This window comes from Falco rusticolus, chromosome 9, assembly GCF_015220075.1.
Source record: "Falco rusticolus isolate bFalRus1 chromosome 9, bFalRus1.pri, whole genome shotgun sequence".
In the NCBI taxonomy this organism is placed as follows: domain Eukaryota; kingdom Metazoa; phylum Chordata; class Aves; order Falconiformes; family Falconidae; genus Falco; species Falco rusticolus.
The window spans coordinates 402,045-428,392 of NC_051195.1; the positions used below are offsets into that span (position 1 = coordinate 402,045).

Below are 26,348 nucleotides of genomic sequence, written 5' to 3' on the forward strand. Positions count from 1 at the left end.
GATTCCATTTTCTTACAGCAAAAGGGTCAAGGGTCCGTCAGCAGCTCCACCGATCACTGCCTGCCCGGGCACACTGCGCAGCGCTACATGCCCACAGACCACAGGCACCCAGCCTGGGCTCGCTGCACTTCAGTCCACTTTCAGGCAAGACAGGGAACGCTTAGAGGCAAAACTCTTCAAGGACACCCAAGTACTCTGTGCATTCAGACAATCTACATATGTAACTCAAAATGTGACTTAACACTTACAAATCCTATTGACACACAATTTTGTTTAATGAAAACATCGGGCAAAAAAGTTAAAATTTCCATCCCCACAATGTCCCTTTGTGCTAGTTTTGGCTGGGGTAGAGTTAATTCTCTTCTCGGTAGCTAGTATGGGGCTGTGCTTTGGATTTGTGCTGGAAACAGGGTTGCTAATGCTGAGATGTTTTAGTTATTGCTGAGCGGTGCTGGCACAGAGCCAAGGGATTCTCTCCTCACCCCACCCCACCAGTGAGCAGGCTGGGGGTGCACCACAAGCTGGGAAGGGTCACAGCCAGGACAGCTGGCCCAGCTGGCCCAAGGGATATCCCACACCATATGACATCACGCTCAGCATATGAAGCTGGGGGAAGAAAAAGGAAATGGAGGATGTTCAGAGCGATGGCGTTTGTCTTCCCAGGTCACTGATAGACATGACAGAGCCCGGCTGCCCTGGGGATGGCTGAACACCCGCCTGCCCATGGGAAGTGGGGGATGAATTCCTTGCTTTGCTTTGCTTGAGTGTGTGGCTTTTGCTTTACCTATTAAACTGTCTTTTATCCCAACCCGCAAGTAAACTCCCATTCGCTCTTCTGACTCTCTCTGCCATACCACCCGGCGGGGGGGGAGCAAGTGAGGGGCTGCATGGGGCTGAGCTGCCAGCCAGGTTAAAACACAACCCCCTTAAAGAACCTTCTCTTCACGCTTCCTATCTGTCTTCTGTGGCAGACTCTAGACCCTGGCTGCAGCATGGGACAGCCCCCTCCCCCAGTCAGGATCCCCACCAGCCCAGAGCATCGCCCCACGGTGACCACCATGGGATACCTGGTCAAATCCAAGGTTTCATTCCTCATCTTTAAAAGTCTTACTTGGAATATTGTTCACTGTAACTGATGATGACCCTCCTCACCTCTTGTAATTATAATTTCCCAGGACATGTGCGCTGCAAGAGTCATGGAGCTGTTGGCCCCAAAAGGGAAACTCCTGAGAGCAGAGACTGGAACACCTCAGGGACTGACCCACAGATCTGAAGCTCACCAACAATCAAAGTAAAGAAGAAAAATATGCCATATATTTTGACCGACACCCCCCCCCCCCTTTATTTAGTGTAGTCTACGTTAAATTATGATACTTTAAAAAAAATCAATCCGTCCAAAACACAAAACTTGTACAAATTGTCTTAGGCCAGTATTTGCTGAACAGATAGATGGTGACACACACATATTTTTATGCATACGTTTTACAAACCTTGGAGCTGGTTAGCATGTTTATATGTCAAGCCATGTGAACACCAGAAAAACAGATGCAGGCTATTATAAAAAAATTGGAAAAAAAATAGTATGAAGCCCAGGTATTTTAGTAAAACTCCTTCATGTGGATACATCTGAGAAAATTCAATTGCAAATATCTGTTGGCCTCTTCCAATGAACCTCTGGACATTAACAAGAAGCATGTGAACCAAAACAAAAACTGGCCGATGGAATGCAGTTATGCAGGGAAGTGGACAACGACTAAACTGCGATCAGCTCTGTAAAGTAATTTATGGAGCTCTATTTTTATTCCCCTTAATTGATCATGTCTCCTTGCATTAAATACAATAAACACATGAGCTTAACTGTATTTGAACCTCAGGCATCAGCTAGTAAATCTAGGAAAGGAACACTAAAATGTGAGCTCACACAGAAATTTGAAAAGGTACGAGTACCTGCTTAAAGGGCTTTTTAACACACTTCTTTAACATAGAGAAGTTCAGTCAATGTTAATGGAAGAAGCCAGTCTCATTCTCGTTGCAAATTTTCTTTTTCTCCCACCTTTAAGAGCAGAGCAGGCACTCTGCCATTTCTTATAACAACATTAAAAAGCAAGTTCATAAGAGTTGCCAGAGAATAGTAACATCAAGACATCTGTTCCTGAAGAGTGTTTTGATATCTAAAAATACACTGCCTAATTTGTAAGAGAAAATGACTTTTTTTGAAAACACACATTACTGCCTTTTACTATTTCCACTAATCAGAAATACCTATGCCACCACAGTTTCTAACACTGCAGCATTACTGCATGAGCAGAGTAACAGTTAAAGAGCCTATTACATTACTGCGTACCTATTTCTGGTTGGATGTAAAATGAAGTTAAACCAATGAAGCAAAAATAATCCATTTAATGCTTACGCTATGTGATGCATTTATATGGGGTTTCTGTTGTTGTTGTTACAGTGCTTCTATTCATTCTTATGCTTTAGTGGTTCAACTGCAATTTATCAGCCTGTAGTGGAAAATACCTGGCACCTACTTAAAATGCATGGAGCTAGCAATAAAATTAACCTTGTGGCAATTGTTTTCCCACATGTTTGATAGACCAATGTCAGCTCATCTGTTAGAAGGAAATAAAAAAGTCAAGCCTAAATGTACAAAAAATTATGATGGAAGCCTTAAATAAAGGAAGGGTAATGCAAGTTTATTGAGTCAAAAATCAATCAATCAATGAGCGAGTGGATTAGGAGCACCTCATAAGCCCCAAAGAAATAATTTGCCCAAACACTAGGATTTAACGGTAGAAGACCAAATTCCAACACTTTTAGGAAGTAAGTAATGAAAAATCAATTCAAAAGGAAAAACAGATCAAGAACCCTGGATTCTGACATGCCGACACATTTATTGCTGAATACCATTTCTTGGCTGACCCGAAAACTTCGGAAGGTGTTTATTTACTTTCAACACCTTCCAGAGATCAATATTTTTAATTTGGATCCGAGTTATTATTTTTCACATCACAGCATCGGGGAGCGGAGTAAAGTGGCTCATATTTTAGTGCTAAAAAGATCGATATGACAGTTTCACCTTCACTGTAGCCCCCCGCAGCCGCCTGGGTGCACATCATAACACCCCGCAGGGGGGTGCAAGTGCCGCGGCGCGGGGAGCAGGTCATCACCCAGCCAGAGAGCCAGACAGCCCATGATTTAGCTGATCATGAAGGGCCTGGTGCCCTTAGAAAACCAATCTTGTTTCTCTCACTTTATCAGGCCTGTCTTTTATTCAGTGTACGGGAAGGGGGAGGGGGCAGGAGGAGCGAGAAAATGAGGGAGGGAAGGAGCAGAGTGAAAGACAATCGGTTTCATAAAGCGGATTACGTCCCTCATCATAAATGCATCCATTCATTTTTACCTTCCTTGAACCAGGGCACATCTGTAATCAATAATTAATTTTCCATAAATTTCAAAATATTGTTCTGGTAGCTGAAAGGGGACGAGTGTGCAGGGGAGAGCAGGAGGGAGGATCTCCTGCGGTAAGAGGCATCGCTCCTGGGCTCTGGTGGCTCTATTGATCGCTGCTATTGGGGCTGATGGAGGCAGGCAGGGAGAATTATGGACCCAACCAGCAGACCGCTGCCCTGACATCTCTTTCATTGCAGCACTATAAGGATGTGCTGCCCCTCCAAAAACCAAAGAAAACGGCATGTACTGAGTCCTGCCCTGTCACAGCTAACTTCACTCCGGTCTGAATTTAGCTACCTCCTTTCCACTGTTTATGTACTGACCTTAAAGGCACCTTTTACACACAGTCTTTGGGCTTCAAAATTCCTTTTCTCAATGGCACTCATCCTTCCAGGGTAAGATGACTGAGATGCTACACAAACACTAACAGGCCACCACAGAAAAAGGAAGGTTACTTTTAAATACTTAGAAGAGTATTAACTGCAGGTTTTACTGTATGCAAGTCAGTCACATGGATGTTGGGGATGGGACTTATGTGGGATGAGGATGAGGTCCATGGGACGCGCAGCCGGCAGGGCTTGGAAGGCTCAAGCTTACCTAGGCATGTAACTGCTTCAGGCAGACTATGCTGTAATTACAGACCAAGTATTCTCATTGTCAAGGAACCATAACTCAAGAAAAGGACTAATTGCATGCCTCTGAGTTATTTCTTAACAAAATATTAATGTCTATTCCTAGGAAGTCATTGGTGATACCATAAAATAGCTGTTATTTGCCATCTGGTGCAGTAATCAGTTCCTTAACAGGATAGCTCATGTGAAAGTAGGGAAAAGTAGCTGTAAGTTAAGAAGCATTTATGAGGAAATCTCACACTTTCTTCTTAATGTGTCCTAGAAAAAAGGAAGCAGAGACAAGGAGGAATTGTGACTCTGTGGATGGGCTGTTCTTTTATTAGCATAATTAATAGCTCACGCTCTTTAAAAAATTGCCTTCATGAAGTCCTGTGCTTGGAAGAGTAATAAATGATAGCCATCCTCCTGGGGTATGCTCCAGCATACTAACTGAAAAGTAAATGCAGGACTATTTCTCCAAATTATGTATCAGAGTTAAAGGTCGTATTAAAGGAGCAGCATTATGTAATGACATTAACTGAAAGCCAAGCAGCTTCTGGCTCACTGACAGCAGCACTGCAAAGTCAGGATAAGGAGACTACCTTGGACTCACAGGGACACGCACAGCAATCAAGCACAGAGGCTTCCTGAAACGCCTCTTCTGTATTAAGATGGACAGGTGCCTGCTTTTAAATTCAAGTCCTGAAGGATAACAGTGGAGATTCACAGCCGACTAACAAATTATCCAAACACAGGGCTGGGCACTTGTGCTTTTGTGACACAGTTTAGCAGTAACAGCCCTTGGATTTCACTGCAAAGCACCCTACTTCCAATTAAATCTCGGCAACTCAGTAAAACATTCTCCGTTTGCTGATCTCCGTCACTCAGAAACCAAAGCACCAATTATAAAAAAGCCAGCTTTGGTCAAAGAGTGAGACTTTTAACTCTTAGATTAGTATTAGGAGATCAGAAAACAAATACTTTAAAACCTGGCTGAGACTAGCCATAGGACGCTGCTTCTCTCAGGTGCTATTTTGAAAGTCTGGCAAAAGGGTTGCAGAGAACAAGTTCATGAGTTGATACCTCCCAGCTGGGAAAAAGGCTAAAGACTGAGGACAGGTACAAGGCTCCCCTGGAAAACACTGATCTTTATGCTTTGGAAACACGCACCTCGAATAGCACTCTCCGGACTTCTCCACTCCATTATCCTTGCTAAGGAACATCATCCTTCCCACTAGGCCTGTATAAAGACATACACTTTTACCAGCCTGTTAACATCCACTGCAATCTCTGAAGAAGATTTATGGACGCTTTGCAAGTGATATTTTGTTGGCTCACGGTTAAAGGCAAAAAAATTAAGTAGACCTCTAGCACGCTAGGAATCATAAGGAATGATTGCCAAGTGACATTGTCTCCAGCTCCACAACCTGGTTCAGGATTTGTTCAGATTCACAGTTTGGCCCTGTTAGGCTGTCTGCATGCAAAAGGTACTGGAAGTGCTGAAATTCAATAGTAAATTTCAAATATTAGTATGCCTACAAAAGCTAAGGGACTGGATTAACTTCAGACTGAAATAATGCAGAGTCCTGAGATACAGCTTAGAGTCTTCTGTACTCTGAGCACCCTGTGGTTTCCTCCCCACCGCCTCTGTGTGATTCTCTCTGAATGCCAGAGAACTCTCAGATGCAGGTTTCTTGCTGAAGCCTGACCTTCCTCTGTGCCAGCCTGGACTACCTGTGCTGTGAAGACTGCTGTGTAGCACATGCCCATTTTCTGGCTCAGGCTCCCCTTCCATTTGTCGGAGAAATGACCTGGAAGTGGGCAGAGGTCATCCCAAGTGAGGAAGTCACACCCCCCCAGGAACCAAATTACAGATGATAATTCTCACCATCTGCTGATTTCTTAGGATTATACAGAGTATAGTCTTGGTTCTCCTGGAGGTTCAAGCCTATTGTGACTTTTTAAGACTATGGCCAACCATGGATAAAATACTTCCCAGACATCCAATAAACAGGATACCCACCCAAAAATGTGTTACGAGAAGCCAACAAGGGAATCAGGCAATGCACAGAAGTGGAAGTTTCTCAGACTTGGAAGACCCCTGGTAAATATTAACAAGGAGAAATACCCATTAAGCTGAAGAACTATTGCCAAGTTCTGATCTAAAAGACATCATAGGCATGGGATAAGAAATCTTGAGTGAATAACCATTCTCAAGTTGCTTGTAAAAGTTGCTATTTCTCCTGTTTTAACACCTCTCCTGCCTTCATGTCTCCTAAAGAGTTTGAATATTTAGAATACATTTTAGTTACTCCATGATAACAGATACCAAATATTGGATACAGCTACCTCTCCTTTTGCAAATTTCCAAATCTCTTTTCATGTAGCAGTTCGCTAAGTGCAGATGACTGTGATAGCCCTGTGCTCTCTATTTCAGAAATTGCAGCTGTATGGGAATAAAGTCTATAAACATAATGTAAGTATGTGTACAATTGCAGCAAGGACAAAAGATTTACTTGGCTCCTGCTGAAATCACACGTACATCATCAAGTATACTAGGAGTCTACAAGAGATACAAGTGTCAGGTGGAGAGCACCTCCAAACCTGCTCCCAGGCTTCTGCTGCTGCCATGAAAGAAGATCCCATTTCTTTGCATATATACGTAAAGTACTTTGTATGAAACGAACAGGGGAAAATGTTAATATCAGTATATTAATACTAGTGAATTCTGTAAATCCAATGAAAGATAATATATCTGAGAGCAGAGGCAATGGTCAGCACCATTTTATGACGATGGAAATAAGGCAGAGAGCTTGAGCGGCTTGTTGAATGTCTCTGAGGCGAGGGGCATGAGAGCTGCAGCTCGCCAGGAGGTCCCCGGTGAAGCAGCAGTGCTCAGCACCCTGCGCTCTCCCCTCCCCCCTGCCCCACACAGGCAGGATCCTGCTCCGCCAACAGCAGCTGACAGAAGGACAACATAAAGATTTGGCTTGTAACAACAACTGCTGTGGGAAGAACTCCCATTTGCATCTCACTCCTAGGAGACGACGTCTCATTCTCACAGCCAGTGAACGAGCCACTGATAGTCCAGAACTATCCAGAACAATCTCTCGAGTCTGCCAGACTCACAGCCTGAAATCAATACCCTGCCTATGACAGTGCCTGTTGCCCAAACAGCGGCTGCGAGACACCTTCCTGGCCAGAGTGCGCTGGTTACCAACCCTGACAGAAGCAGCCTGAAGCAATGCCTTACTGCAACCAGGGGCAGAACAAGCTGCACTCTGCCCACACGGCCCTGTACTACACAGAATTGTCCTCAAGTCTGGCACTGTTTTCTAGAGACCCCAAAAGGCAGCCTTTATCTGCTGTAAAGGCCTCCAAGAGCAATGTATCGTAATTACTGACACAAACCACTTAAGTTTGTATTTTCAAAATATTCTGGATTTTAGCTTAGATTTTTCTCACTCTTCATAGCCCACTGATGTTACTTTTTCTCTTTTTGTTCCTCAAAAGGCCTCCATATACAGATGAATAACCCTTGTCTACATGGCAAAATTACTGCTCGAAATGAATTTACACCGACACAGCTGTTCTGCACTCGGTCCTTCCATGGAAAATGGCAGCCTCTACATTATTTTGTTCATCCCTTCCTTCCTCAGACACCTTTGAGGCATCTGACATACACACAGTATTCTCCCACTATTGTCGAAAAGAAAAACAGAGGTAGCACCAGAAAGAGGTCCTTGCGCCTCTGCCTAGAGAGTGAGTCTAGGGAACGTGTATACCTTGGGCAAATATCTGGGGTAAGCATAAGAGATCTAGAACTAATTAAGCAGTTAGTGTAAGAGTTCAAGTGCTAAGATTTACACTCTCTGTTCTTATGGAAGCAAGTGCAGTGTAGTTTGTATACTGTAAATTCACTCTCACTTACTGATAACCAACATTAATTTTAAAGCCATTGGCACTTCAGCAGTATTTCAGCTTTGGGGTAGGCAACTGGAAATGTGGTAAAGCAACATCTGAAACAGAGGTACATACTCACACACACACACACCCTGCCCTGCCCCAAACCTTGACCTTTATTTCTATGTTATATTAAGATTTTTCCGCTGCTTTTGGAGGAAACACAGTTTTTCAATTCTAAAAGTATAATTACAGTACAAGAAATACCCTATCAGGTATCCAGAATACCGTATAACCTTTCAGATGTTACTCAGTGCTTTATTTTCATCGTGCCTTAAACTCTCCTCACCATGCACATAAAAGTGCGTCAGTGTATTATCTGTTTTCATGTATCATATTAACTAGGGGAGTAGATTGCAGCTTTCTTTGAAAAGTGGTGTGTCAAAAGAATACGTTCATATGATGTGATAGTACATGCATCCGTGCACATGTACCTTGGTGGGGGATTTAGGTGTGCTGATTCCCTCCAGCATAAACTAAAACAAAATAAAACCACCAGGCAGGGTGTACTTGAGAAAACAAAGGTTAGGAAGCACTGAGGTGGTTTTTCTCTTTTGTAAGAGTTCCTTCCGTGGAACTAAGCGGTTTTCAAAGTCTTACCAGGTAACCAGGCATCAAGGAGACAAGAAGCTTTGAAATGACCCAATATTACAGCAACTGTTATTTAATAGACAATTTACATAAGAGAGGACTGTAAATAATAGTGATATTTAAATGTGTGATTTATAACCACAACTGCCTTCACAACAAAGTGAGTCAATATAGAAATACTTCATCTTTTTTGGACACCTTGTCAGACATGCAAGACAGTTTAGGTCACAGTCTTTTGAGCTGAGATTAATAAGCCATTATTATAATTAGCTGAGATAAACACGAATTTTTGCAAAAAAAGTTGGTATTCTGGGTTTAGGCTGGTTTTTTTGGTGGTGGTGGGTTTGTTTGTTTTGAGTTTGTTTTCTGGTTTTTTTTACATTAAAGTTATCGTTTACTTTACCTTCTCCCACCCTCAAGGGCCATATATTTCTCAACCATTAGTACTTCATTTCTGACATTCTCGTACATTACCCATCTGTTCATACTTTCTTTCCTTATATGATTTCTTCCTCTGTGGTCTAAACCCCCCTAATTGCCCTAATGTAAATGCTCAAACCACCAACTATGAACTTTTAATATAAGACCAACGAAATCCTCACTCCAGTTTCTGGGCAACCCTATCTCCCTCAGCTTCCACAACAGCCAGCTGTACCTAAGGAACACTCGCTGTTTCCACCTGCTCTAAGGGACACGGACTAGTTTGTGACCAGTATGCAGAAATACCCACACACCTACTCATCCTCATAAATACATTAAAGATGAGGCTTAATACTGTATATAGATTTACAGCTTCCATCATGTTGTATTGTGTGATGTTCCTATTTGGACATTCTGATGCACTTCCTTGCAAGCGATCCAAACAAAGCTTTGCTCTTTCATTGCCCTTGCTATTCGGAAGAAACTGTAAAACTGTATCTGGTTTTCTGTTTTCTCAATGCCATCATAGGTCCACACTGCCTGATCAGAATTGATTGCTGCTCTTATCCCCCCCTTCCCTATCCCGGTTTATTGCCTCCACACTGTGCTCCAGATTCAGAGCCTGAAAATCGTGGTCACAAAACACACCAATGGATCTTAGAACACTCAGGGCTGACATTGCAGCATCTTACTCTGAGTCAGCAGTACCATGCCAGATTTGCCTCCACGTGGGCCAGAAACTGCTGCAGCCTGAGCACTGCAACACAGCTCCCTCCGCTTTGAAGGGCCCGACATCAATGCAGAGGCTACACCATATGCTCTCAGACCCCATCTTCACAGCGGTACCTTCCTTCTCACCAATGTGATTACCCATATAACCTGCGCTCTTCGGCCATTCTTCTAAATACACAGTCATTACAATTGTGCTTTGATAAACATGAAATAAATAGTAGAAAGAGAATCTCTTTGTGTTTTGGAGGGTTTTTTTGTTTGGTTTTGTTTGGTTTTTTTATTCACCTCCTTGTGCGCTACTTTCGTTGACTGATCACGTCATAGGATGCCAATTACTCTTTATAGCACATTTTTTTTCTATGCTTATTATGAAGCAGGTATAAAAGATAGCTTCTAGTTTAAGCAAAGAGAAGCAATGAATGTCTCATAACCCTGGTATAGTAATGACTTCCGGCAAAAAAAAAACCCCACAACAACAATGCATCCTCAGGAGTAGATGGGAGCCTTGTTCAAAATGTTAGGGTATGTGCTTCCCCACTAATCCTAAAAGGTGAAAAACGCACAACCTGAGTAGGCAAACTGGAAGAGCACAAAAGACTATCTGTTGCACATTCATTTCTAAATCCTGTGTGGATTTAGAGGTAACCTACTCTTACCAACAGTGCAGAGCATTCAGCCCCCAGCTTCAACTCCCACCTGCCAGGAAGGAAACCCTGTGCAGGACTACAGGGAACTTCGATCTGCGAAGGATGTGGAGGTCATCTGGGAGTAATGCCAGTCAATTCTAGAATGAATGCTCAGGGTTGTATTAGTTTGTTCAGAAATCAGATCCCCACCCCCCCAACAAAATCTTCCGTGTATCTGGAATTTGTGGGACAAAATGAAACCAACCCAAAACTCCTTTACACCTTAATAATGCACAACCAAAGGAAGGGAACCAATAACAATATATCCCTTCCCAAGCTGGACTTCTACTAGCTACCTCTGGAGATCCGGTATTTATTCCATTTATTTAAAAAACAAAAGGTTGAGATATAAGTAAGTTTTGCTCTACCTTTATGTTAATAACTTACAATAAAATTAGCAATCTGTGTTCACGCTAAAGAACAGAATTGAAATAAAGATGTTCCTAATACAGCTGAACCACTTAGAAAACAGCAATACTTGAAAACGTTTGGACAGAAGCAGCAGACTCTTAGCCAGACTTCATGAGCAAAAATCACTAAATTTGTCAAAATGACTAACCCCCACATTTCCATCTTTTTCTCTTTTGTTTTATATGCTTTGCATGTCAGACAAATTATCAGGAAAATACTCCTTGTGTGACATTTCATTGCTTAATGCTTTACTGGTGCCGTAAAACAAGACAACTGCTGAAATTATAGGAAAATAAATTTGTAATTTCTTCCTCATTTAGCCATTTTTGAAGCTCGTGTATAGGAAAGTCATTAATGTTATGTCCTCCTATCGATGTTCCAAGCCTTTCAAGGGATAACTAATGTTTTTTCTATACTCTTCCATGTGGCCAGTTAAATTAGACACATTATTTGTGCTGTTAGAGAACACTGATCAATAGACACTTGGAAAGCCCTCTAAAACTAAGTGGAAACACTTCCTCAGTGTCAAAGGGTTCTAGTTTGGGTTTGTACATTGCAAACATCGTTAAATTGAACAGAGTAGTTAAGTGTGTGTCTGTGGCATTTTAATACTAGCATCAAAATCTCTGAATGTTAATTTCTCTTTAGAAGCTCTGTATGACAGCTGGTATGCACTGACCATCATCACGGTGGTTTCAGGGAAAGAGACGCTGCTCCCTCTCCACCAGCACCAGGCCTTTTTTAACTGGCTTTGCTCATGGGGAATTACTCCACTGCCTAAATCCACTAGACGCCTGCTCACAGAGCCTGTGGGTTTCAGCCCAGCTCGATTTCACTGAGACCCGTACAGTTTTTTATTCATCTTTTTTCCCTTGGAAATCGAGTTGCTTACTGCCTTTTCACATCAACAGTAGTATCTTGACATTAGGATTAGGTAGCATAATACAACAACTCTTTTTCTACTATCCATTTGCTTTTAATTGTGAAAAGTTGAGGTGGATTTCCAAGCCTTTTTGAAATGTGTAGCTGGTAACTTGGTTGCCACATGATATTCATAGAAAGGCTGTGAGCAGACCCGGGTATTGCTTTCTTTTCAGCTACGAATACTGCATTATAACATTATTTCAGACACTAAATAACCCATTAGTTTATATCAGTAAATAGCATACGTATTGTTTTTCTATAGAGTCACGCTACTCTTATTTAAGAATTAATTCAATGCCTCAGACAAACACATTAGCAAGTTCTTTAAACAGCAGTTCATAATTTCTTAAGCAATTATCTTCACATTTTCCAATCTCACATCTTTTCATGAAAGCCAGAGCTGTTCCAAATCAAACATTTTGTTCGCACAAACAAAATTCCTCACACACATTACTTGAAAAGAGCTGTTATAAAATTGTGGCTCTGCTAGAGCAATGTATAAATGGTCCTGCCCTTAGCCCTACTGCATATAAATGCAAACAAGATATCCGATTGCCCCACACCTTAATAATTTGGAGTTTTCTCGTAGAAAGACAAAGCGTGGCAACTGTGCCACCAGATTTCTAAAGGGGACCTATGCAGGGCTTTGCAAACTTCAAGTTAAAGCATTTACTGTATTATTTGTGCTATATCTTCAATTATTTCAGTGTTTTTCATTACTGTTCTTCCTGTTTCATTAAATATTCAATGTCTTCCCAAGCACTTAGCAAACCTTTACGCAAAACATCCTTAACCCCCTAGCCCTGAAGAAAAGCGCACTTTTCTCCTCGCTGGCAGAAGAGGTGCGCATGATGGAACCGCAAGGGCTGGCAGTGGCAGCTCAGCCCTGCGGATAGCGGGGGCCAGGGACCTGCCCGCGGGCATCGCCCCTGCCAGCGGCTGGGCGTCCAGACAGTGTCACCCTGACACTGGGGGTGACAGCGGGGCTGCTGAGCAACCCCTCCACAGCCCTAGGAGAAGGCTGGAAGGATTCCTGTGTTTTAGAAGGGAAGGGTTTAGTCCAAGTAAGTATACGTTATAGCATTTTAATGTTTATTGACATATGTTCGCCAGATGTGCATGATGCAGCCACTGAAGCACCTACAATGAGCAGCTGCCTGCAAATCAGTAACGTGAAAATTTATTAATCTTTAGCCACAGATCACTTGCAGATGAGCTGCTAACAATGGATACCAAGCACTACTCTGCTCTCCCTTCTGCTTTTTGGAAAGCTCCCTTGCCCCTACCCCAGCCTGGCCAGGAGGGCGCTTACAAGTAAACACGGCCAGGGAAGCGTGGTGTCCGCTTCCCCAGCGCCGACCAGGGAGCCAAACCTGAGAAATGCCACAGCACCAGGCTCACAGCAAGCACAGGCCATGAGGCAATGCTCGTGTCCTGGTCTGGCGCAGTTCTGCTGTGCTCAGCACTCGCCAGCAAGCAGTGCGGGGGCCTTGGGGACAGACAGACTGCAGGCTGGGTGCAGTGATGTGAATCTTCTCCTGTGCTCGTGGAGGGGGGACGGATGCCACAATTGAAGTTGCAAGCTTTTTGTGCCTGTACTAGGACAGCCTTTGCTCTGCAGAGCCTGTTCTTGGCTCCTCTGTTGAGAAGGTTTTCTTCCTTTCACCCCAAGAAGATTTGCTGTGCCGCTCTTGGACTTCAAAGAAACTTTACTAAAATAAAACAAGATAAAAATAAAGGCCTGAAAACAGGACTTTTATTCCATTCATAGCAAATGAAAATCTCTAATAGCCATGTTTTCCCTCAAAATTCTTTACTATTTGTATGCAACAATTTATGTATCAGACAATTATATTCAACCTTCAAGACAGGATTAAGAAGAATAAATTCTAAATAGTATATACTATTAAAAAAAAGGAAAAAAGCTAGAGTAAAACTTGAGAACTGTCATGCAAATAGCAGGCAGCAAACACTATGCTGCAAAGGACTCTTGAGTTAAAGCCTCAGGGCTATCCCTGCAGTATCAGTGATCTGTTAAGAGCAGAGTTGTCAAATAAATGGAATATAACTGAGAAGACTTAACGTTTTGAGATATGTGTTGAGCCAACCAATAATTCTTTCCATAGATCTTCAGACAATTTACTTTCAGAACACACAATAATCAAATACGCAGCAAAGCAGAAGCAAACAAAACCGCAACATGCTCCTACGCTGAAAGGAGAGCAGTTCTCCTCCGTCTTTTGTTGTGTTCCTCACCAGCTCAGAAAACACCAAGTGCCACCACAGCCAGAGGCAGTGCCATGGGCCAGCACATCGCTGTCCAGCCTGGCCGGTGCCAAAGCAAAGTGGAAAGCTGCTGGTGCAGCCAAGCACCTTCCAACCCATGGCAGGAGCCCCGGGCGATCCCCCACGCACCACAGAAAGGGAAATAAGCCCCCTAACCACTGTCAACCGCAGAGACTCCTGAAACACAAGGGAGGGCATGGGGAGCCCACGCTGAAAGGTCCAATCAAGGCATTTTAGGTTTAACATCACTGCTACTGCCCTCTCTGCTGTCCCCAAACCCCGCTGGCTTCCACTAGCACAAGCAGGGAAGTGCTGCTCCGCAGGACCACACTCCCACGCCAGGCAGCAGGATTGCACAGATAGGGGGCTTGCCAGGAGAGTGGTCTGCCCGCCGGCAGAGCCAGGGCCACAGCCCCTCCAGGAGGTGTCCATAGCTATTCCTCCTCAGCCAGGCTCCCCCATGGTTTGCACTTCCACAGAGCTGAGGCCAGGCAGCTGCGCCCCATGCCCCTGGCCTCTAAGGTTAATTTTAAATGACCTTGGCTCTCAGGAAATTCTGAACCAAAACACTGATACCAGCGACTGCAAGGTTCGGTGCCGTGCACGTGTGGGCGAGTGGTGTGCCTCACAGGTGTACCTGCCCAAGTAACCCAACAACCACAGCATGCCTTGCCTTGTATCACAGCTGTAGTTTTAAACAACAAAGTTTGTTTTAGCCTCTCTTTTCTGACAGCAATTACAAAAGTCTTAATTTTTTAAAGCTTAGAAAGAGTTGTTTTCCCCTTGTGTTCAGATACTATAGCCTATATTTTAGTTTTAAATATTTCAGCTGATTTTTAGATGTAAGGGTTTCTACAAAAACGGGTTATGATTTTTCTTTACAAATAATCCCACATTTTTTGTAAACATGTAGTCTGTCGCATGACTACAGTATGCAATTCTGAATATAAAATCCACAGCCAACAGAAAATGCAATTCCACATAAATTGTAAATCCATTGTTAATACAAACAGTATAATGATTCTACATATAAAGAAGATGCTATATCACCAATTTCCTCAGCACTAGCACCTTTGAAAACAACAGAAATCGACCCAAGACTGTATTACCGGGCTACTGATCTGTGAAATGTCTCACTGTTTTGTAATCGTTCCTCCTCTTTCAATTATAAAGAAGTGTCAGAAAACTGGTGGATGATAAGCCATGAAATTCCTCACTGCAAGAACTTTATTTGTTTCAAAAATGTACAGAAAAAGAGAGAAGTCAAAGCCAGAGGAAGGTACCGCTGTGGCAACACCTTTCACATCCCATTTCCCATCCAAAGGAAATTGGAAGCAACTATGCAACTGCTGACTCCCCTAAGAAATTAAGTGGGAAATTTCATTTCAGGTGGTTGTAAACACATGTCCATGTCACAAAATGACAATCATTTTTTTCATGACTTAGTAGAAGTTAATCCTTCTGCTTCTGACGTTCACCAGCTTATTTCAAACTCCACCCCCACCCCACCCCAAATAAAAAGAGACAAAAGCTAATGAAGAGGTCAAGTTTTGTGACACAGGTTTCAAAAGCTTCCAACCGTGTATTTCATCAAGAACTAGGAGGATGTATTGGAATGAGACTGTGTATTACGATTAGCAAAATGAGGCAGGCGGCTGCGGGGACACGGTAACGGCAGGGTGCTCCGCGAAGCCACCGCTGATGTGCAGCGCCACCGCGCGGCTCCGCCCGGCTCTGCAGCGCCGCTCCCCGCAGTCGGGGGCTTCATTTCGCTTTTCCTACCTCACAGAACTTATCAGCAGGCACTTCTGTGCATGGCTACAGATTTGCTGCTGGCGTTTTCGGTGCATTTATAGGGAAGACTAACATGTTTTTCAAATGGTTTTATTCCTTTCGTTCTCACCTAGGAAGTGGAATTGGCAAAAAGCAAAAATGAATTAATTATCCAAGCAGCAAGCACCAACACAAAATGGAGCACTCCACGGCGTCTCTTGGAGGCTTGCCGTGCTGATGTTTGCCTCACTTGTCATGAGAGGGCTCCCCCAGGCATCCTCTCACAGCCCACCAGCCTCACACATGCTCCTATGCACTTGAGTACCAAGAAAAAAAATTCTAAAGAACGCGCATAGTAAAGTTTGTTTAAAAAGTTGTTACCAATTTAAAAATGCTTATACTAACTCATTTCTACAGGGAAGAAAAAAACAAAAAAAACACCCAAAAACCAGACAGTGAGGCAGAGGGAAACATTTGATCAGAAGTGATGTGTGGAAGCTGGTGATGACAAAATACTTCTGGGTTTTTCGTATGTGCTTGTCAGAAAGGAGTCTGTGGACTTTTCTTCGTTTCAAAGATCGTTCCCTGCAGGAACCTCACTAATTTTAGGAGAGTCTACACAGCGAGTGACAGCCCCTTGGCTCCTCCTGCAGCATGACCTTCCCTGGCAGGACAGCCCTGGCCCCATACATCCCTCCAGACGCAGCATCTCTGCCAGGCACTGCTTCTGCCACGTTCTCAGGCCAGAAATGATGTTCTACTTCTCTAGTTTGGTATATTTTTCAAAGATAGGATCATAAAACCAAACTCAAGTACAAAATGAAATTCCATGGAAAGGAGAGGATGGGGAAAAAGGAGAAGGTGGAAGCAGGCTCATGCAATTAGCAGGAGAAAATTCAAATCGACTGCAGTAAAGGATAAGCCTGGCAAGAAAACATACTCCCAAAACTCCCATTCAGCCAAGGGCCACACTGATACCGAGCTACAAATTGAAGACTAAAATCAACATCGCAGCTGGGTCAGGACTGCTTCTGCTCGTGTTCCCAGAACCCAGGCAGCTGCGCTTGCGTCAGCTGGGCCAGGGAGCAGGGCACGATGGCTCCGTGTCTGAGCGTGCACCCGGGTGTGCACTGCCCCCCACCCCCCAGCCCGTCGGGGCGCGCAATGGCCCCCGCAGCCGCCCCCCCCCCCGCTGCGCCCAGAGCGCCCGGCGGCCCCAGGACACAGCCTGGTGCTTCAGCTCCACCTCCTGGAGAAAACTTGTGTTTCTGCAAAAACTGGAAAGTCCTTAAAAGTGTTAATGGAGGAGCGGGCTGAGAACTAATCAGGCGTGTGAATTCCCCCAATATTCAATTCAATTATGTCTCTCTTCCTAAATCATCTTTTTTATTTAACAAAACTCTAAATTGCCACAGCTAATAAGCTCAGAAGAATCAGTGTACACCATTCATTTCTGGGAACAGGCCGATATTTTCTAAGATCCATTAATAACTATGACAGGATTTATGTACAAGATAAATTCATTTCAATTTCCTTTTTCAATTAATGGCCAATTATTCGAACTCAGCCCAACCAAAAATATTACTAAAGTATCATTAATCTAACAAAAATTAACTTTACTATTCTCTCAGTAATGAGCACATGTAATTTTAAGATAAAATAACATACTTGAATAAAATGTTGCCCATCTGTATTTTTAGGACCACTGCTCACCACTGGAGCCCTCTTAGTCACACTAGCTCAGGTTATTATTATTGTTATTATTAAGGATAATGACTTGAGCAAAGGTCTCTCCTAGACCCTACCGTACACCACCCAGTGCTTTATTTAGCTAAGATTAAGAGGCATTTTAAATCTAAAAAACTACTGGTACAGAGTGCATGGAGTAAAGTAAAAACAATCAGGGAGGGGGACAAACAAACAACCAACAACAAAAAAGGGCATAACCATTTTGTACATATTATGGCAATGCCTGTACTCATCTCCCTAGTACAACAGCACATTGTGTTACTGCAGAATTTGAGCCCTTTTGCCCTCTTTTGTAGTGCTTATCCTCATTTCGCTGTTCATACCCATGTGGCGTAACCCACCCTGCCATGCAGCCCTCGCTGGGCGCCCTGCTCCTGCCTGCTCCTGCCCCACCGCTGGGTAGCCATGCACCGTGTCCCTGCAGGAGGCGGAAGCTGGGGTGGATGGGGGTACCCCCAAATGAGAGTGCCTAGGGCAGGGGGCGGGCAGGCCACCCAAGGACGTGCCAGTCCCCTCACAACACCAAGGGTCTGCGTCCCATCAAAGAGGGGGTGCAATGGCAGCCCCCAGGTGTTTCCTAGAGAGCTGCTCATCAGGAGACCCACACGTGCCCCCGGCTGAGCGATGCCTTCATCATCTTCAGGGAGGCAAATACCTCGGCCTCTATAACCCAACCACAGATTTGGCAGGGGGTGGGGGAAGAAAGCCTGCCAGAAAAATGGACTGTTATCTGCTGCGTTCCCCATTAATAATGTGTCTTTGCCCATTTCCTGGATGGTTATTTAAGGGTAGTTTCATTTCAGTAATTTATATCACAAAACTTGAACTTTATAAGAAGGCAGCCACGTGAGCACAGCATTCTCTCTCCTTTCTGTTTATTTGTATTATCAGTGCAAAATAATGGTAAATACTTGTGGTTTATGGCACTGGTGCTGTTTAAATACATTTTCCTGATGTCAGAAACACTGGTTGTGAAAACTACCTTTTTTCAATTTGGAAAAAATCTACTATGTAATGAACTAATTACAACACAATATTACTAGCAGGAGCAAACTGAAACTTCAGCTCATCAGATGTATAGCTCAACAGCATTTTTTTCATTGAAGGTTATCTATCAGGCTGAGCAAGCAGACAGGCAATTGAGGATTCTGTTTATTTTTTAAAAATAAATCTACACTGAGAATAAAGCAACTACCCTACTGTGCAGATGCTTCCACAAATCAGCTAGGCGCTGTAGCAATCACACAACTCCTAGCATGCTCCCTAGAAACTGGAGGCATGAGCTGGTGACAAGCTTGCTCTCAAGAGGCTGGGTTTGCCTGGAGTCCTCAGGATCTGACTTTCTGCAATAAAGATTCTCTCAAGACAGCAAGTATGTTTTAAGCCAAGCAGAGTTTTCTTCTGCCTTCTTTTAACAATTAAAAAAAAGAAAATGCATTTGTGAAGCAATATAAAACCTTAATTGAATATTCCAGAAATCAATAAATACAGGGCACAAACAAAACTACCTTTGATCTAGTTACAATAAAAAAATGTCACTGACATCAACTTATTTCTGGCTGCTATTCAGCTTCAGTATGAATGCTCTTACTTCAGAATAAAAGCACCTTATTCACAATTAACGTAGGCTATTTGAGAAGTATCAATAGGTAAAAGTTCATCAAACCCAACTATATCTGAGTAACTCTCCACATTGAAAAGCTTTATAATTCATAAATTAATATATACATTTATAAATAAAAAAAATTATAGTTTACTCCTTACATGAAATATACCAAGTACATTAAAATTAACAGAGAATATAAATGCTAGGATGTTGGGGAAAATCAATACAACTGCAAAGACCTGCTTAATTAAGAGTGAAGTCCGTTGGGTATACTCACAAATAAATAAAACGATTGCACTGAATTTCTCAGCTTCTCAGACTTTTACCTATTTCAGTTGTCTTATATCCGTCTTTTCACTGATTATACATTCTCTAACAGAAACTAAGATCTACCTTCTAGATTGTGTTTCGTATGACACAAGAAGTATTGTTGGTTTAAACTGAGATTTACAGGAGGCTGAATTTTAAAAAGCATTGTGAAGCTATTCGAGTACCTGAAAATTTCTGGCTAGCACATGCATCAGCTTGTCCACACTCGTTTGCTATCAGTATTTCCAGTCATAACTGGAACAGCATCAGAGCTGCCTGTTTAGTTAATCTGAAACTTCTGGGAAGCCATCGTTATGCTTGCAAAGGTTGTCACCCACAAACCTCATTCATAACTGCTGGGAGCTCTTAACTCCAATGCTGTCACCTTCCCCAGAGCTGATAAGCGTAACTCTAATGTAGCACCTTTCTGCCAAGAGATTAATCTTCAGATCATTTTTAAATTTTATAAAACCATGCATCTCTGATGCATGATATGAATTGCTTCATCCATGTGCACCTGTGTGCTGCCCCGCACTTGCCATGAAACCTCTGCTGCTCACAACGCTTGGCCTTAACAAAAGCCTTAGGTCAGAGTCACAGCCAAAATCTGACTCCCTGCCAACCCCTGCCTTGGAGACAGAGCTGACTGCCCCACCAGGGCCAGAGACCTGCTGCGAGTTGGCAGGGGGCCAGCAGCATCTTCACACGTCCCCTGGGCTGTACACTTCACTGCTTACCCTAGGGGCTGGAGTTTTCTTTATGTGTGTTTTTTATTAAGTTTTGAGTGGAACAAATTCCCATGCAGCTTCACCCCATCACCTATGGCAGAACAGGGCCAACCAACAGCACCACAGTTTTCTCCCTAGTCACAACACTGCTCCCTCTCTCCCCACAAATGCCAAGCCTAAAACCATTTAGATTTGGTATACATGACTGTAAATGACAATACCTGGTATTAAAATTTGTGTCTGGAATGATGCAAAATGAACCATTTTGATCCTTAGTGAATTTAGAGTTTTTAAAACCAAATCACTCCATGTTACACCTCGTTACCATATTGTTTGGGGTTTTTTTATTTTTTATTTTTCAACACTCATCCTAGATTGCCCTGAACTGGAACGGGACAGACTACTGAAAACCTCTTCTCATATCTCACTGTCATTCCTAACACAGCCAAGCAGAGTAACTATAAGCAGCAAAATCTAATTTAGCTTTGCAGGAGCTCAGCCAAGGAAAGCCTTACAGAAGAAGTGTTGCCAAAACTGCTAGAAAAGGGATATGAGAGCAGCAGGGGTATAGGTTAGCTAAACCGTAACTACTTGGGCTTCTCCGTTTCTAAAGCAAATAGCCTTATACAACAATATATGTGATAAATGTTTATATTTTAAAGACTGAGAGGTAATAATACAGTAACTACAAGGCTAGCATCTGCTGCCAATTCTGTGCCATAGAAGGGATGGAAAAAAGCCCACAGAAGTTAAAAGAACTTTGCAATCAAACAGAACTAATGAGGAAAGAGGGAGACACGTAACATCATACAAGCCAAACCACATTGGAGATAAGACTAAAACTTTACCCTAAATGGACACACCACAGTGATGAAATCCCCGTTCAGAGTCACCCAGTGCATAAGTTACATGAACACAGACTGAACAGAAGAGCTGAAGAACTGCCACTTCAAATCACATGTGTAAAAAATCATTTTTATGAATCTTAATTCATGACAGTAGTCTCAGGAACTATGTGTGGGGGCTGTCAGCATTAGGCACCAAAAACTAGGCTATAAGAATCAAAAGGTTAAGAAGCTCAGTATGAAGGTGCATCCTCTCTCCTTTCTAGGTTTGCTGGCTTTGTTCCAAGCCACTACTGCTACAAGTCTAACAAGGAAGGTATAAAATATTCCTCTAGCACACAGCATTTTCTCCTGATAATAGTAACATAAAGTGTAATTAAATCATTGCTCAACTTTTGGGGTTTTTTTTGCTTTCCACACTGAATTGATTCAGCTCAGAAAGGTTCTTAGAGGTTGGAAAGAAAGACAAGACAGAAAAAAAGCCAGAAACATAGTTCTATGAGCCACATCCACCTTTTCATTATGCTTTCAAAAATTCTGATGCAAGAACTGGAAGCCAGAACACCCATGCTACCTACCTTCACTGTGTCTGTATACAGAGACAGAATCACCATCTTTTATATACTCCTTCTCGACTAACTACACTTTCAAAGACTGCTTTCCTTCTTGCACTACAGCACCGCAACAGGATCTTGTTTCTAGCTTGCCCAACACAACCTCTACATCCCTTCCAGAAGCGCTCCTCTCCAGACAGGGAGTCCCCTCTCCACCAGCGGTACCGTACCAACATGCAGTGGTACTATGCTCATCGTTGTTCCCCAAAAAACATGTTGATTCTATTGGCAGTGCTTTTACGCCTGCTGCCAGGTTACTAACACACATAAGCCTACATCTGAGAAGATCTGAGGGCTCCTATGGGAAACTCCCTCCCTCCTGCTATGGCTGCCATTTGAGACCAATGGAGCCATTTCCGAACCATTTAACACCGCTTTACTGGTATGTGTAGTGTTATTTACAAACAGCCTGTCACGCAGGGCTACATCAAACAGCTTTACAAACCTTTTTACATCTTTATAGTTATTAGTTCAACAGAGAGTAATTTAATCAAATAGTAAAAAACACATGTTTGATTAGACTGTTTTCCATGGAAAATAATACTGGTACAGGCAGCCTCCCTCCTCCCACCCTTTACTGACTGAATACGTTGACAGAATTTCTTTTTCCAGAAAGGCCTAGTTTTAGTAAATACAGGATGAGAAGAAAGCGATATGCAAAGTAATGTTTATGACAGGAAACAGAGAATTATAAAGGTGGTTGGGGAATACTGCAAGAAAGCACAGTGCCTAGAAAATAATGCTAGTACCTGAAACAAGGAACCACGTTATTTCTTGAAGTAGGAACTCTGCAAAATATAGAGCTCTTCAGAGGCACAAACAGCACGTGTCCTACAGCCAGGATTGCTGTCAGCCTCATTAAGATCCTTTTCATTCACCACAGTGGCATGAAAAATAAACGTACCTCATAAAATAACTTCAGAAGTACTGTGACCATATAGATATTATAGGTTGCATTAGTCTTCTACACTGCATTTCTCAAAATAAGATCACAGATGATTATCCCTTTCTCCCCCATAATCACAGACAAGTCTAGGTCAGAACGGACCTCTAGAGATTATCTGGTCCAACCCTCTCCTGAAAGCAGATCAGGTCAGAGCCCATGACAGCTCTTCTCATTGTATTTGGGAGGTGCTTGCTGCAGGTGTGCTGCAGCACTGCAATGGGACCCCTGCGGGGTCTTTGTCAGTGAGCAGGTTTATTAGGATGCAGTTCTGACCCATAAGCAACTCCAAAACACACATTTCTGTACTACTGCCCTTCATCTACCAGGTCTTTCTGAACATGTTTGGCACACTGTTTTAACATTCCTGACTTGGGATTTGTCCAACTAAGGCTCAGTGAAGCTGATAATCTTGTTTTTCTCCTTTTGATGAGAAAGAGAAAAAAAAAATGCTGATATCTCTCCTCCAGTTCCACAGTACCTGGGCTCCTAGCCAGAGTCATTAAAAATGAATAAACAAAAACCTTTCCAGGTTCATATTCCCCTAGGTTATGCACTACCAAGCTGGGATTTGTGTGGATGGTGGGGGCTGTTTTTTCCTTGTTTAACTGCATGTCCCAGTCACTGCCTTCAGCTGCCAGGCAGCACCAGCCCACGTGCAGAGCGCCAAGCACTGGGAGCGGCTGGGGAGCCTGGCCAGCAGGGCTCCTTGGAGCCACCAAACGCCCACTGAGCAGGATCCCATGGGAAAAGTAAGCTGCTGTCCTGGAGGCGAGGGAGATGTCACTGATTCACCAGTAAAGGGCTGCTCTTCCTTGTAAAATCTAGCAGTAATCACCTAAAATAAACCGCAGACCTGTTTGCACGTTGCACAGTCCTGGCAGCGATCATATATCACTTCTACTCTGTGCAAAAGGCAACTCTGCACATAATCTTGCACATTTATCTGAACATCACTTTCATACTAGTGGAAACTTGTGCCCTGGCTCTTCTCACGACCCGATAGGTGAGTGAGCTCCTGAACACGTGCCAAGCCCTATCGCCAGCTAATCATGCTTCAGAGCTGGCACCAACTCAGGCTGTCAGACAGTAATGTGCTTTCTTGAACGGAAGGCAATTCTAATTCACAGAGAAGGTCAGTTGTTAGAGGGAAAAAAAAGCCTTAGACAATTTTAAGCAAAAGACTTTCCATGCATTCTGGTAGTCTACTAAGTTTTAAATGGATCCACTTCTGTGGAACCAGCATTTACACACCTGACAAAGTAAACCATCTTAGTAACGATGTAATCCTCTCCATGGTGGAAAAAGCTCACATTCCCACACCAATCAAAAAACCCCAAACAGTTTAACAAAAGAAATTCACCATCTGTTGAACTAAGCTTGTGAAATAAAGAAGTTTACCGTAAAATGTTCCTGTGATTTATAGTTCTCATCCAGGTAAACTCGAGCTCTGTTGTAGTCTTTCATCGCATCACTTGATAACAGTTCTCTACAAGAGAAAGAAGACATTGAAAATGTAAAGGGAGGTGCAAAGATACCATATTGCTTTAGCATCGCTGTCTGTACTGTGATGTCCCCAGTATCACCCAAAGGAACTCCAGGCCTTCACCTCAATGCGGTGTGACTTCCAGGGAGGAAAGTTTCCCATGCTATGGCCACCTGCCCAAAGCTTTGGAGCTGACCACATCGGCTACACTGTCACCATGGACGATGAAAGCCCTAAGTGCCATCTGGACACAGGTGCAAAGGACTTGAGACTCCAATGACCACAAAGTTCCATAAAATTAGGTGATTCATGCTAAAGGCCTTATGGTCTCAGTGTTAGAGCTTTAGTTTCCTGAACGCTGTCAATCTGCTGGCAGGCACGCTGGGTTCGCAGCGGCGTCAAAACACCTTTTTGCCTCGACAGAGGCCGGGGTCAGGTGCTCTTGGAGACGGCTTTTAGGGAACCGGGCACGCCTGAAAGGGGGGAAGAGGATGGAGGCCACCACCCTTTGGTATTTGGATGCATTTTGGTGCAACAAAACGAGCCCCCGGCACGGCTGGGAGGCACAGCTCTGCTCCGCGGTGCCCCAGGGTGGCACCGAGCTGCACCTTCGGGGGAGCGGGCAGGGCCCGCGCCTGCGGGTGGCGGAGCCGCCGCCCACCTCCAGCAGGGGGCGCTGCCGCCCCGGTCGGCCAGCCCAGCCGCGGGCGGTGCAGGACCGCCGCGCCCCGCAGCGCCGCCAGGAAGGGCCGGCGGTGCCGGTGCCGCTGCCCGGGCCGGCGGGCTGCTCGGCCCCGCAGACTCAGGCCTCAGCCCGGCCGCCTCCCGCCCGGAGAAACTGCTGGGCAAGCAGCAGCGATTCTCTTTTCTCGTGTGTGTGTTTGAGAAGCCCTCCCGGCCGCAGTGTGCTCCGAGGGAACGGCTGCCCCTGCCCTGCAGCGGCTCCGCAGCCGCCGGGAGCGAACCCACCGCTGCTCCTGCCCCGAGGCTCGGCCACCGTGCAGAAATAACCGTGTTTCTCGCTTCTTCAGACTCTGCGCATTAGATGTGCTGGTGGCTCTGGCAGGATCCCTCCTGAACAAACGGTCAAGTTGAAGCTCATCTCTCGACCCTGACTTCCAGTGGACGTTTTTGTTATGGAGATGTGCACTGCGCTCACAGGCATCGCTGTCCCACATGCCCCTGCGGCACCTGCCATCAAAACCATCACTGCGGCCACAGGCCCTGGATGCACCTACCACGAGCACGGCCTCACACCCAGTTCAGCGCCTGAACACACTTTCCAAACACGAAACTGTTGGATTATCAGACAAAATAAGCTTCATCTCGGAGATGACAGGGAAGAGAGACCTATGTTCCATATCTTGCAGGATTACCTTGCTAGTACATGGCCAGAGAAGACTTTAATTACTCTTTCCAATTTCTTAAAAAATGCAAAGATACAGCGTTTGCCTAGTCACTTCCTTCTGCAAGGTCATATGACATGCTGAAGTTGAAAAGTATTTTGAAGCTTATCCACTTTACACATCTAATGACTTCTGCTTAGAATTATATACCACGTTATGTACTACAATTTTCCAGTTACTTACTGGATTGGGTTTGCTGTGGCAAGGTTTTGGTAGCAGGGGAGGGTATGGGGGTGGCTTCTGTGAGAAGCTGCCAGAAGCTTCCCCTGTGTTTGATGGAGCCAGCGCCAGCTCTGAGATAAACCTGCTGCTGGCCAAGGCCGAGCCCATCAGCCACGGTGGTAGTGCCCCTGGGATAGCCTGTTTAAGAAGGCAGAAAAGTTGCTGCACAATAGCAGCTGCAGTGGGGCAGAGGGATGGGAATACGTCTGCAGATACCCAGCTCAGGGCAGGAGGTGCTCCAGGCACCGGAGCAGACATTCCCTGGCAGCCTGAGGTGAAGCCCATGGTGAGGCACACTGTGCCACTCAGCCCATGGAAGTCCACACCGGAGCAGGGGGATGCCCAAAGGGGGCTGTGACCCCGCAGGCAGCCCGTGTTGGAGCAGCTCCTGGCAGGGCCTGTGGCCCTGTGGGGAGAGGAGCCCGGGCTGGGGCAGGCCGGCAGGCAAGACTCGCATCCTCGCAGGGGACCTGTGCTGGAGCTGGCTGTGCCTGAGGGGCTGCACCCCGCAGGAGGGACCCATTTTGGAGCAGTTCATGAAGAACTGCAGCCTGTGAGAAGGACTCATATTAGAGAAGTTCATGGAGGAC

At 44.3% G+C, this 26,348-nt stretch overlaps 1 protein-coding gene across 2 annotated transcripts in view; it reads right to left on the bottom strand.

The window, feature by feature from the left end:
• Nucleotides 1–26,348, bottom strand: part of INPP5A (inositol polyphosphate-5-phosphatase A) — a 258,020-nt gene that overhangs the window by 150,198 nt on the left and 81,474 nt on the right. For both annotated transcript variants that reach the window (XM_037399595.1, XM_037399594.1), the window contains exon 4: nt 24,046–24,133. In XM_037399595.1, the coding sequence (XP_037255492.1) occupies nt 24,046–24,133 (88 nt within the window). The remainder of the gene's footprint in view (nt 1–24,045; nt 24,134–26,348) is intronic.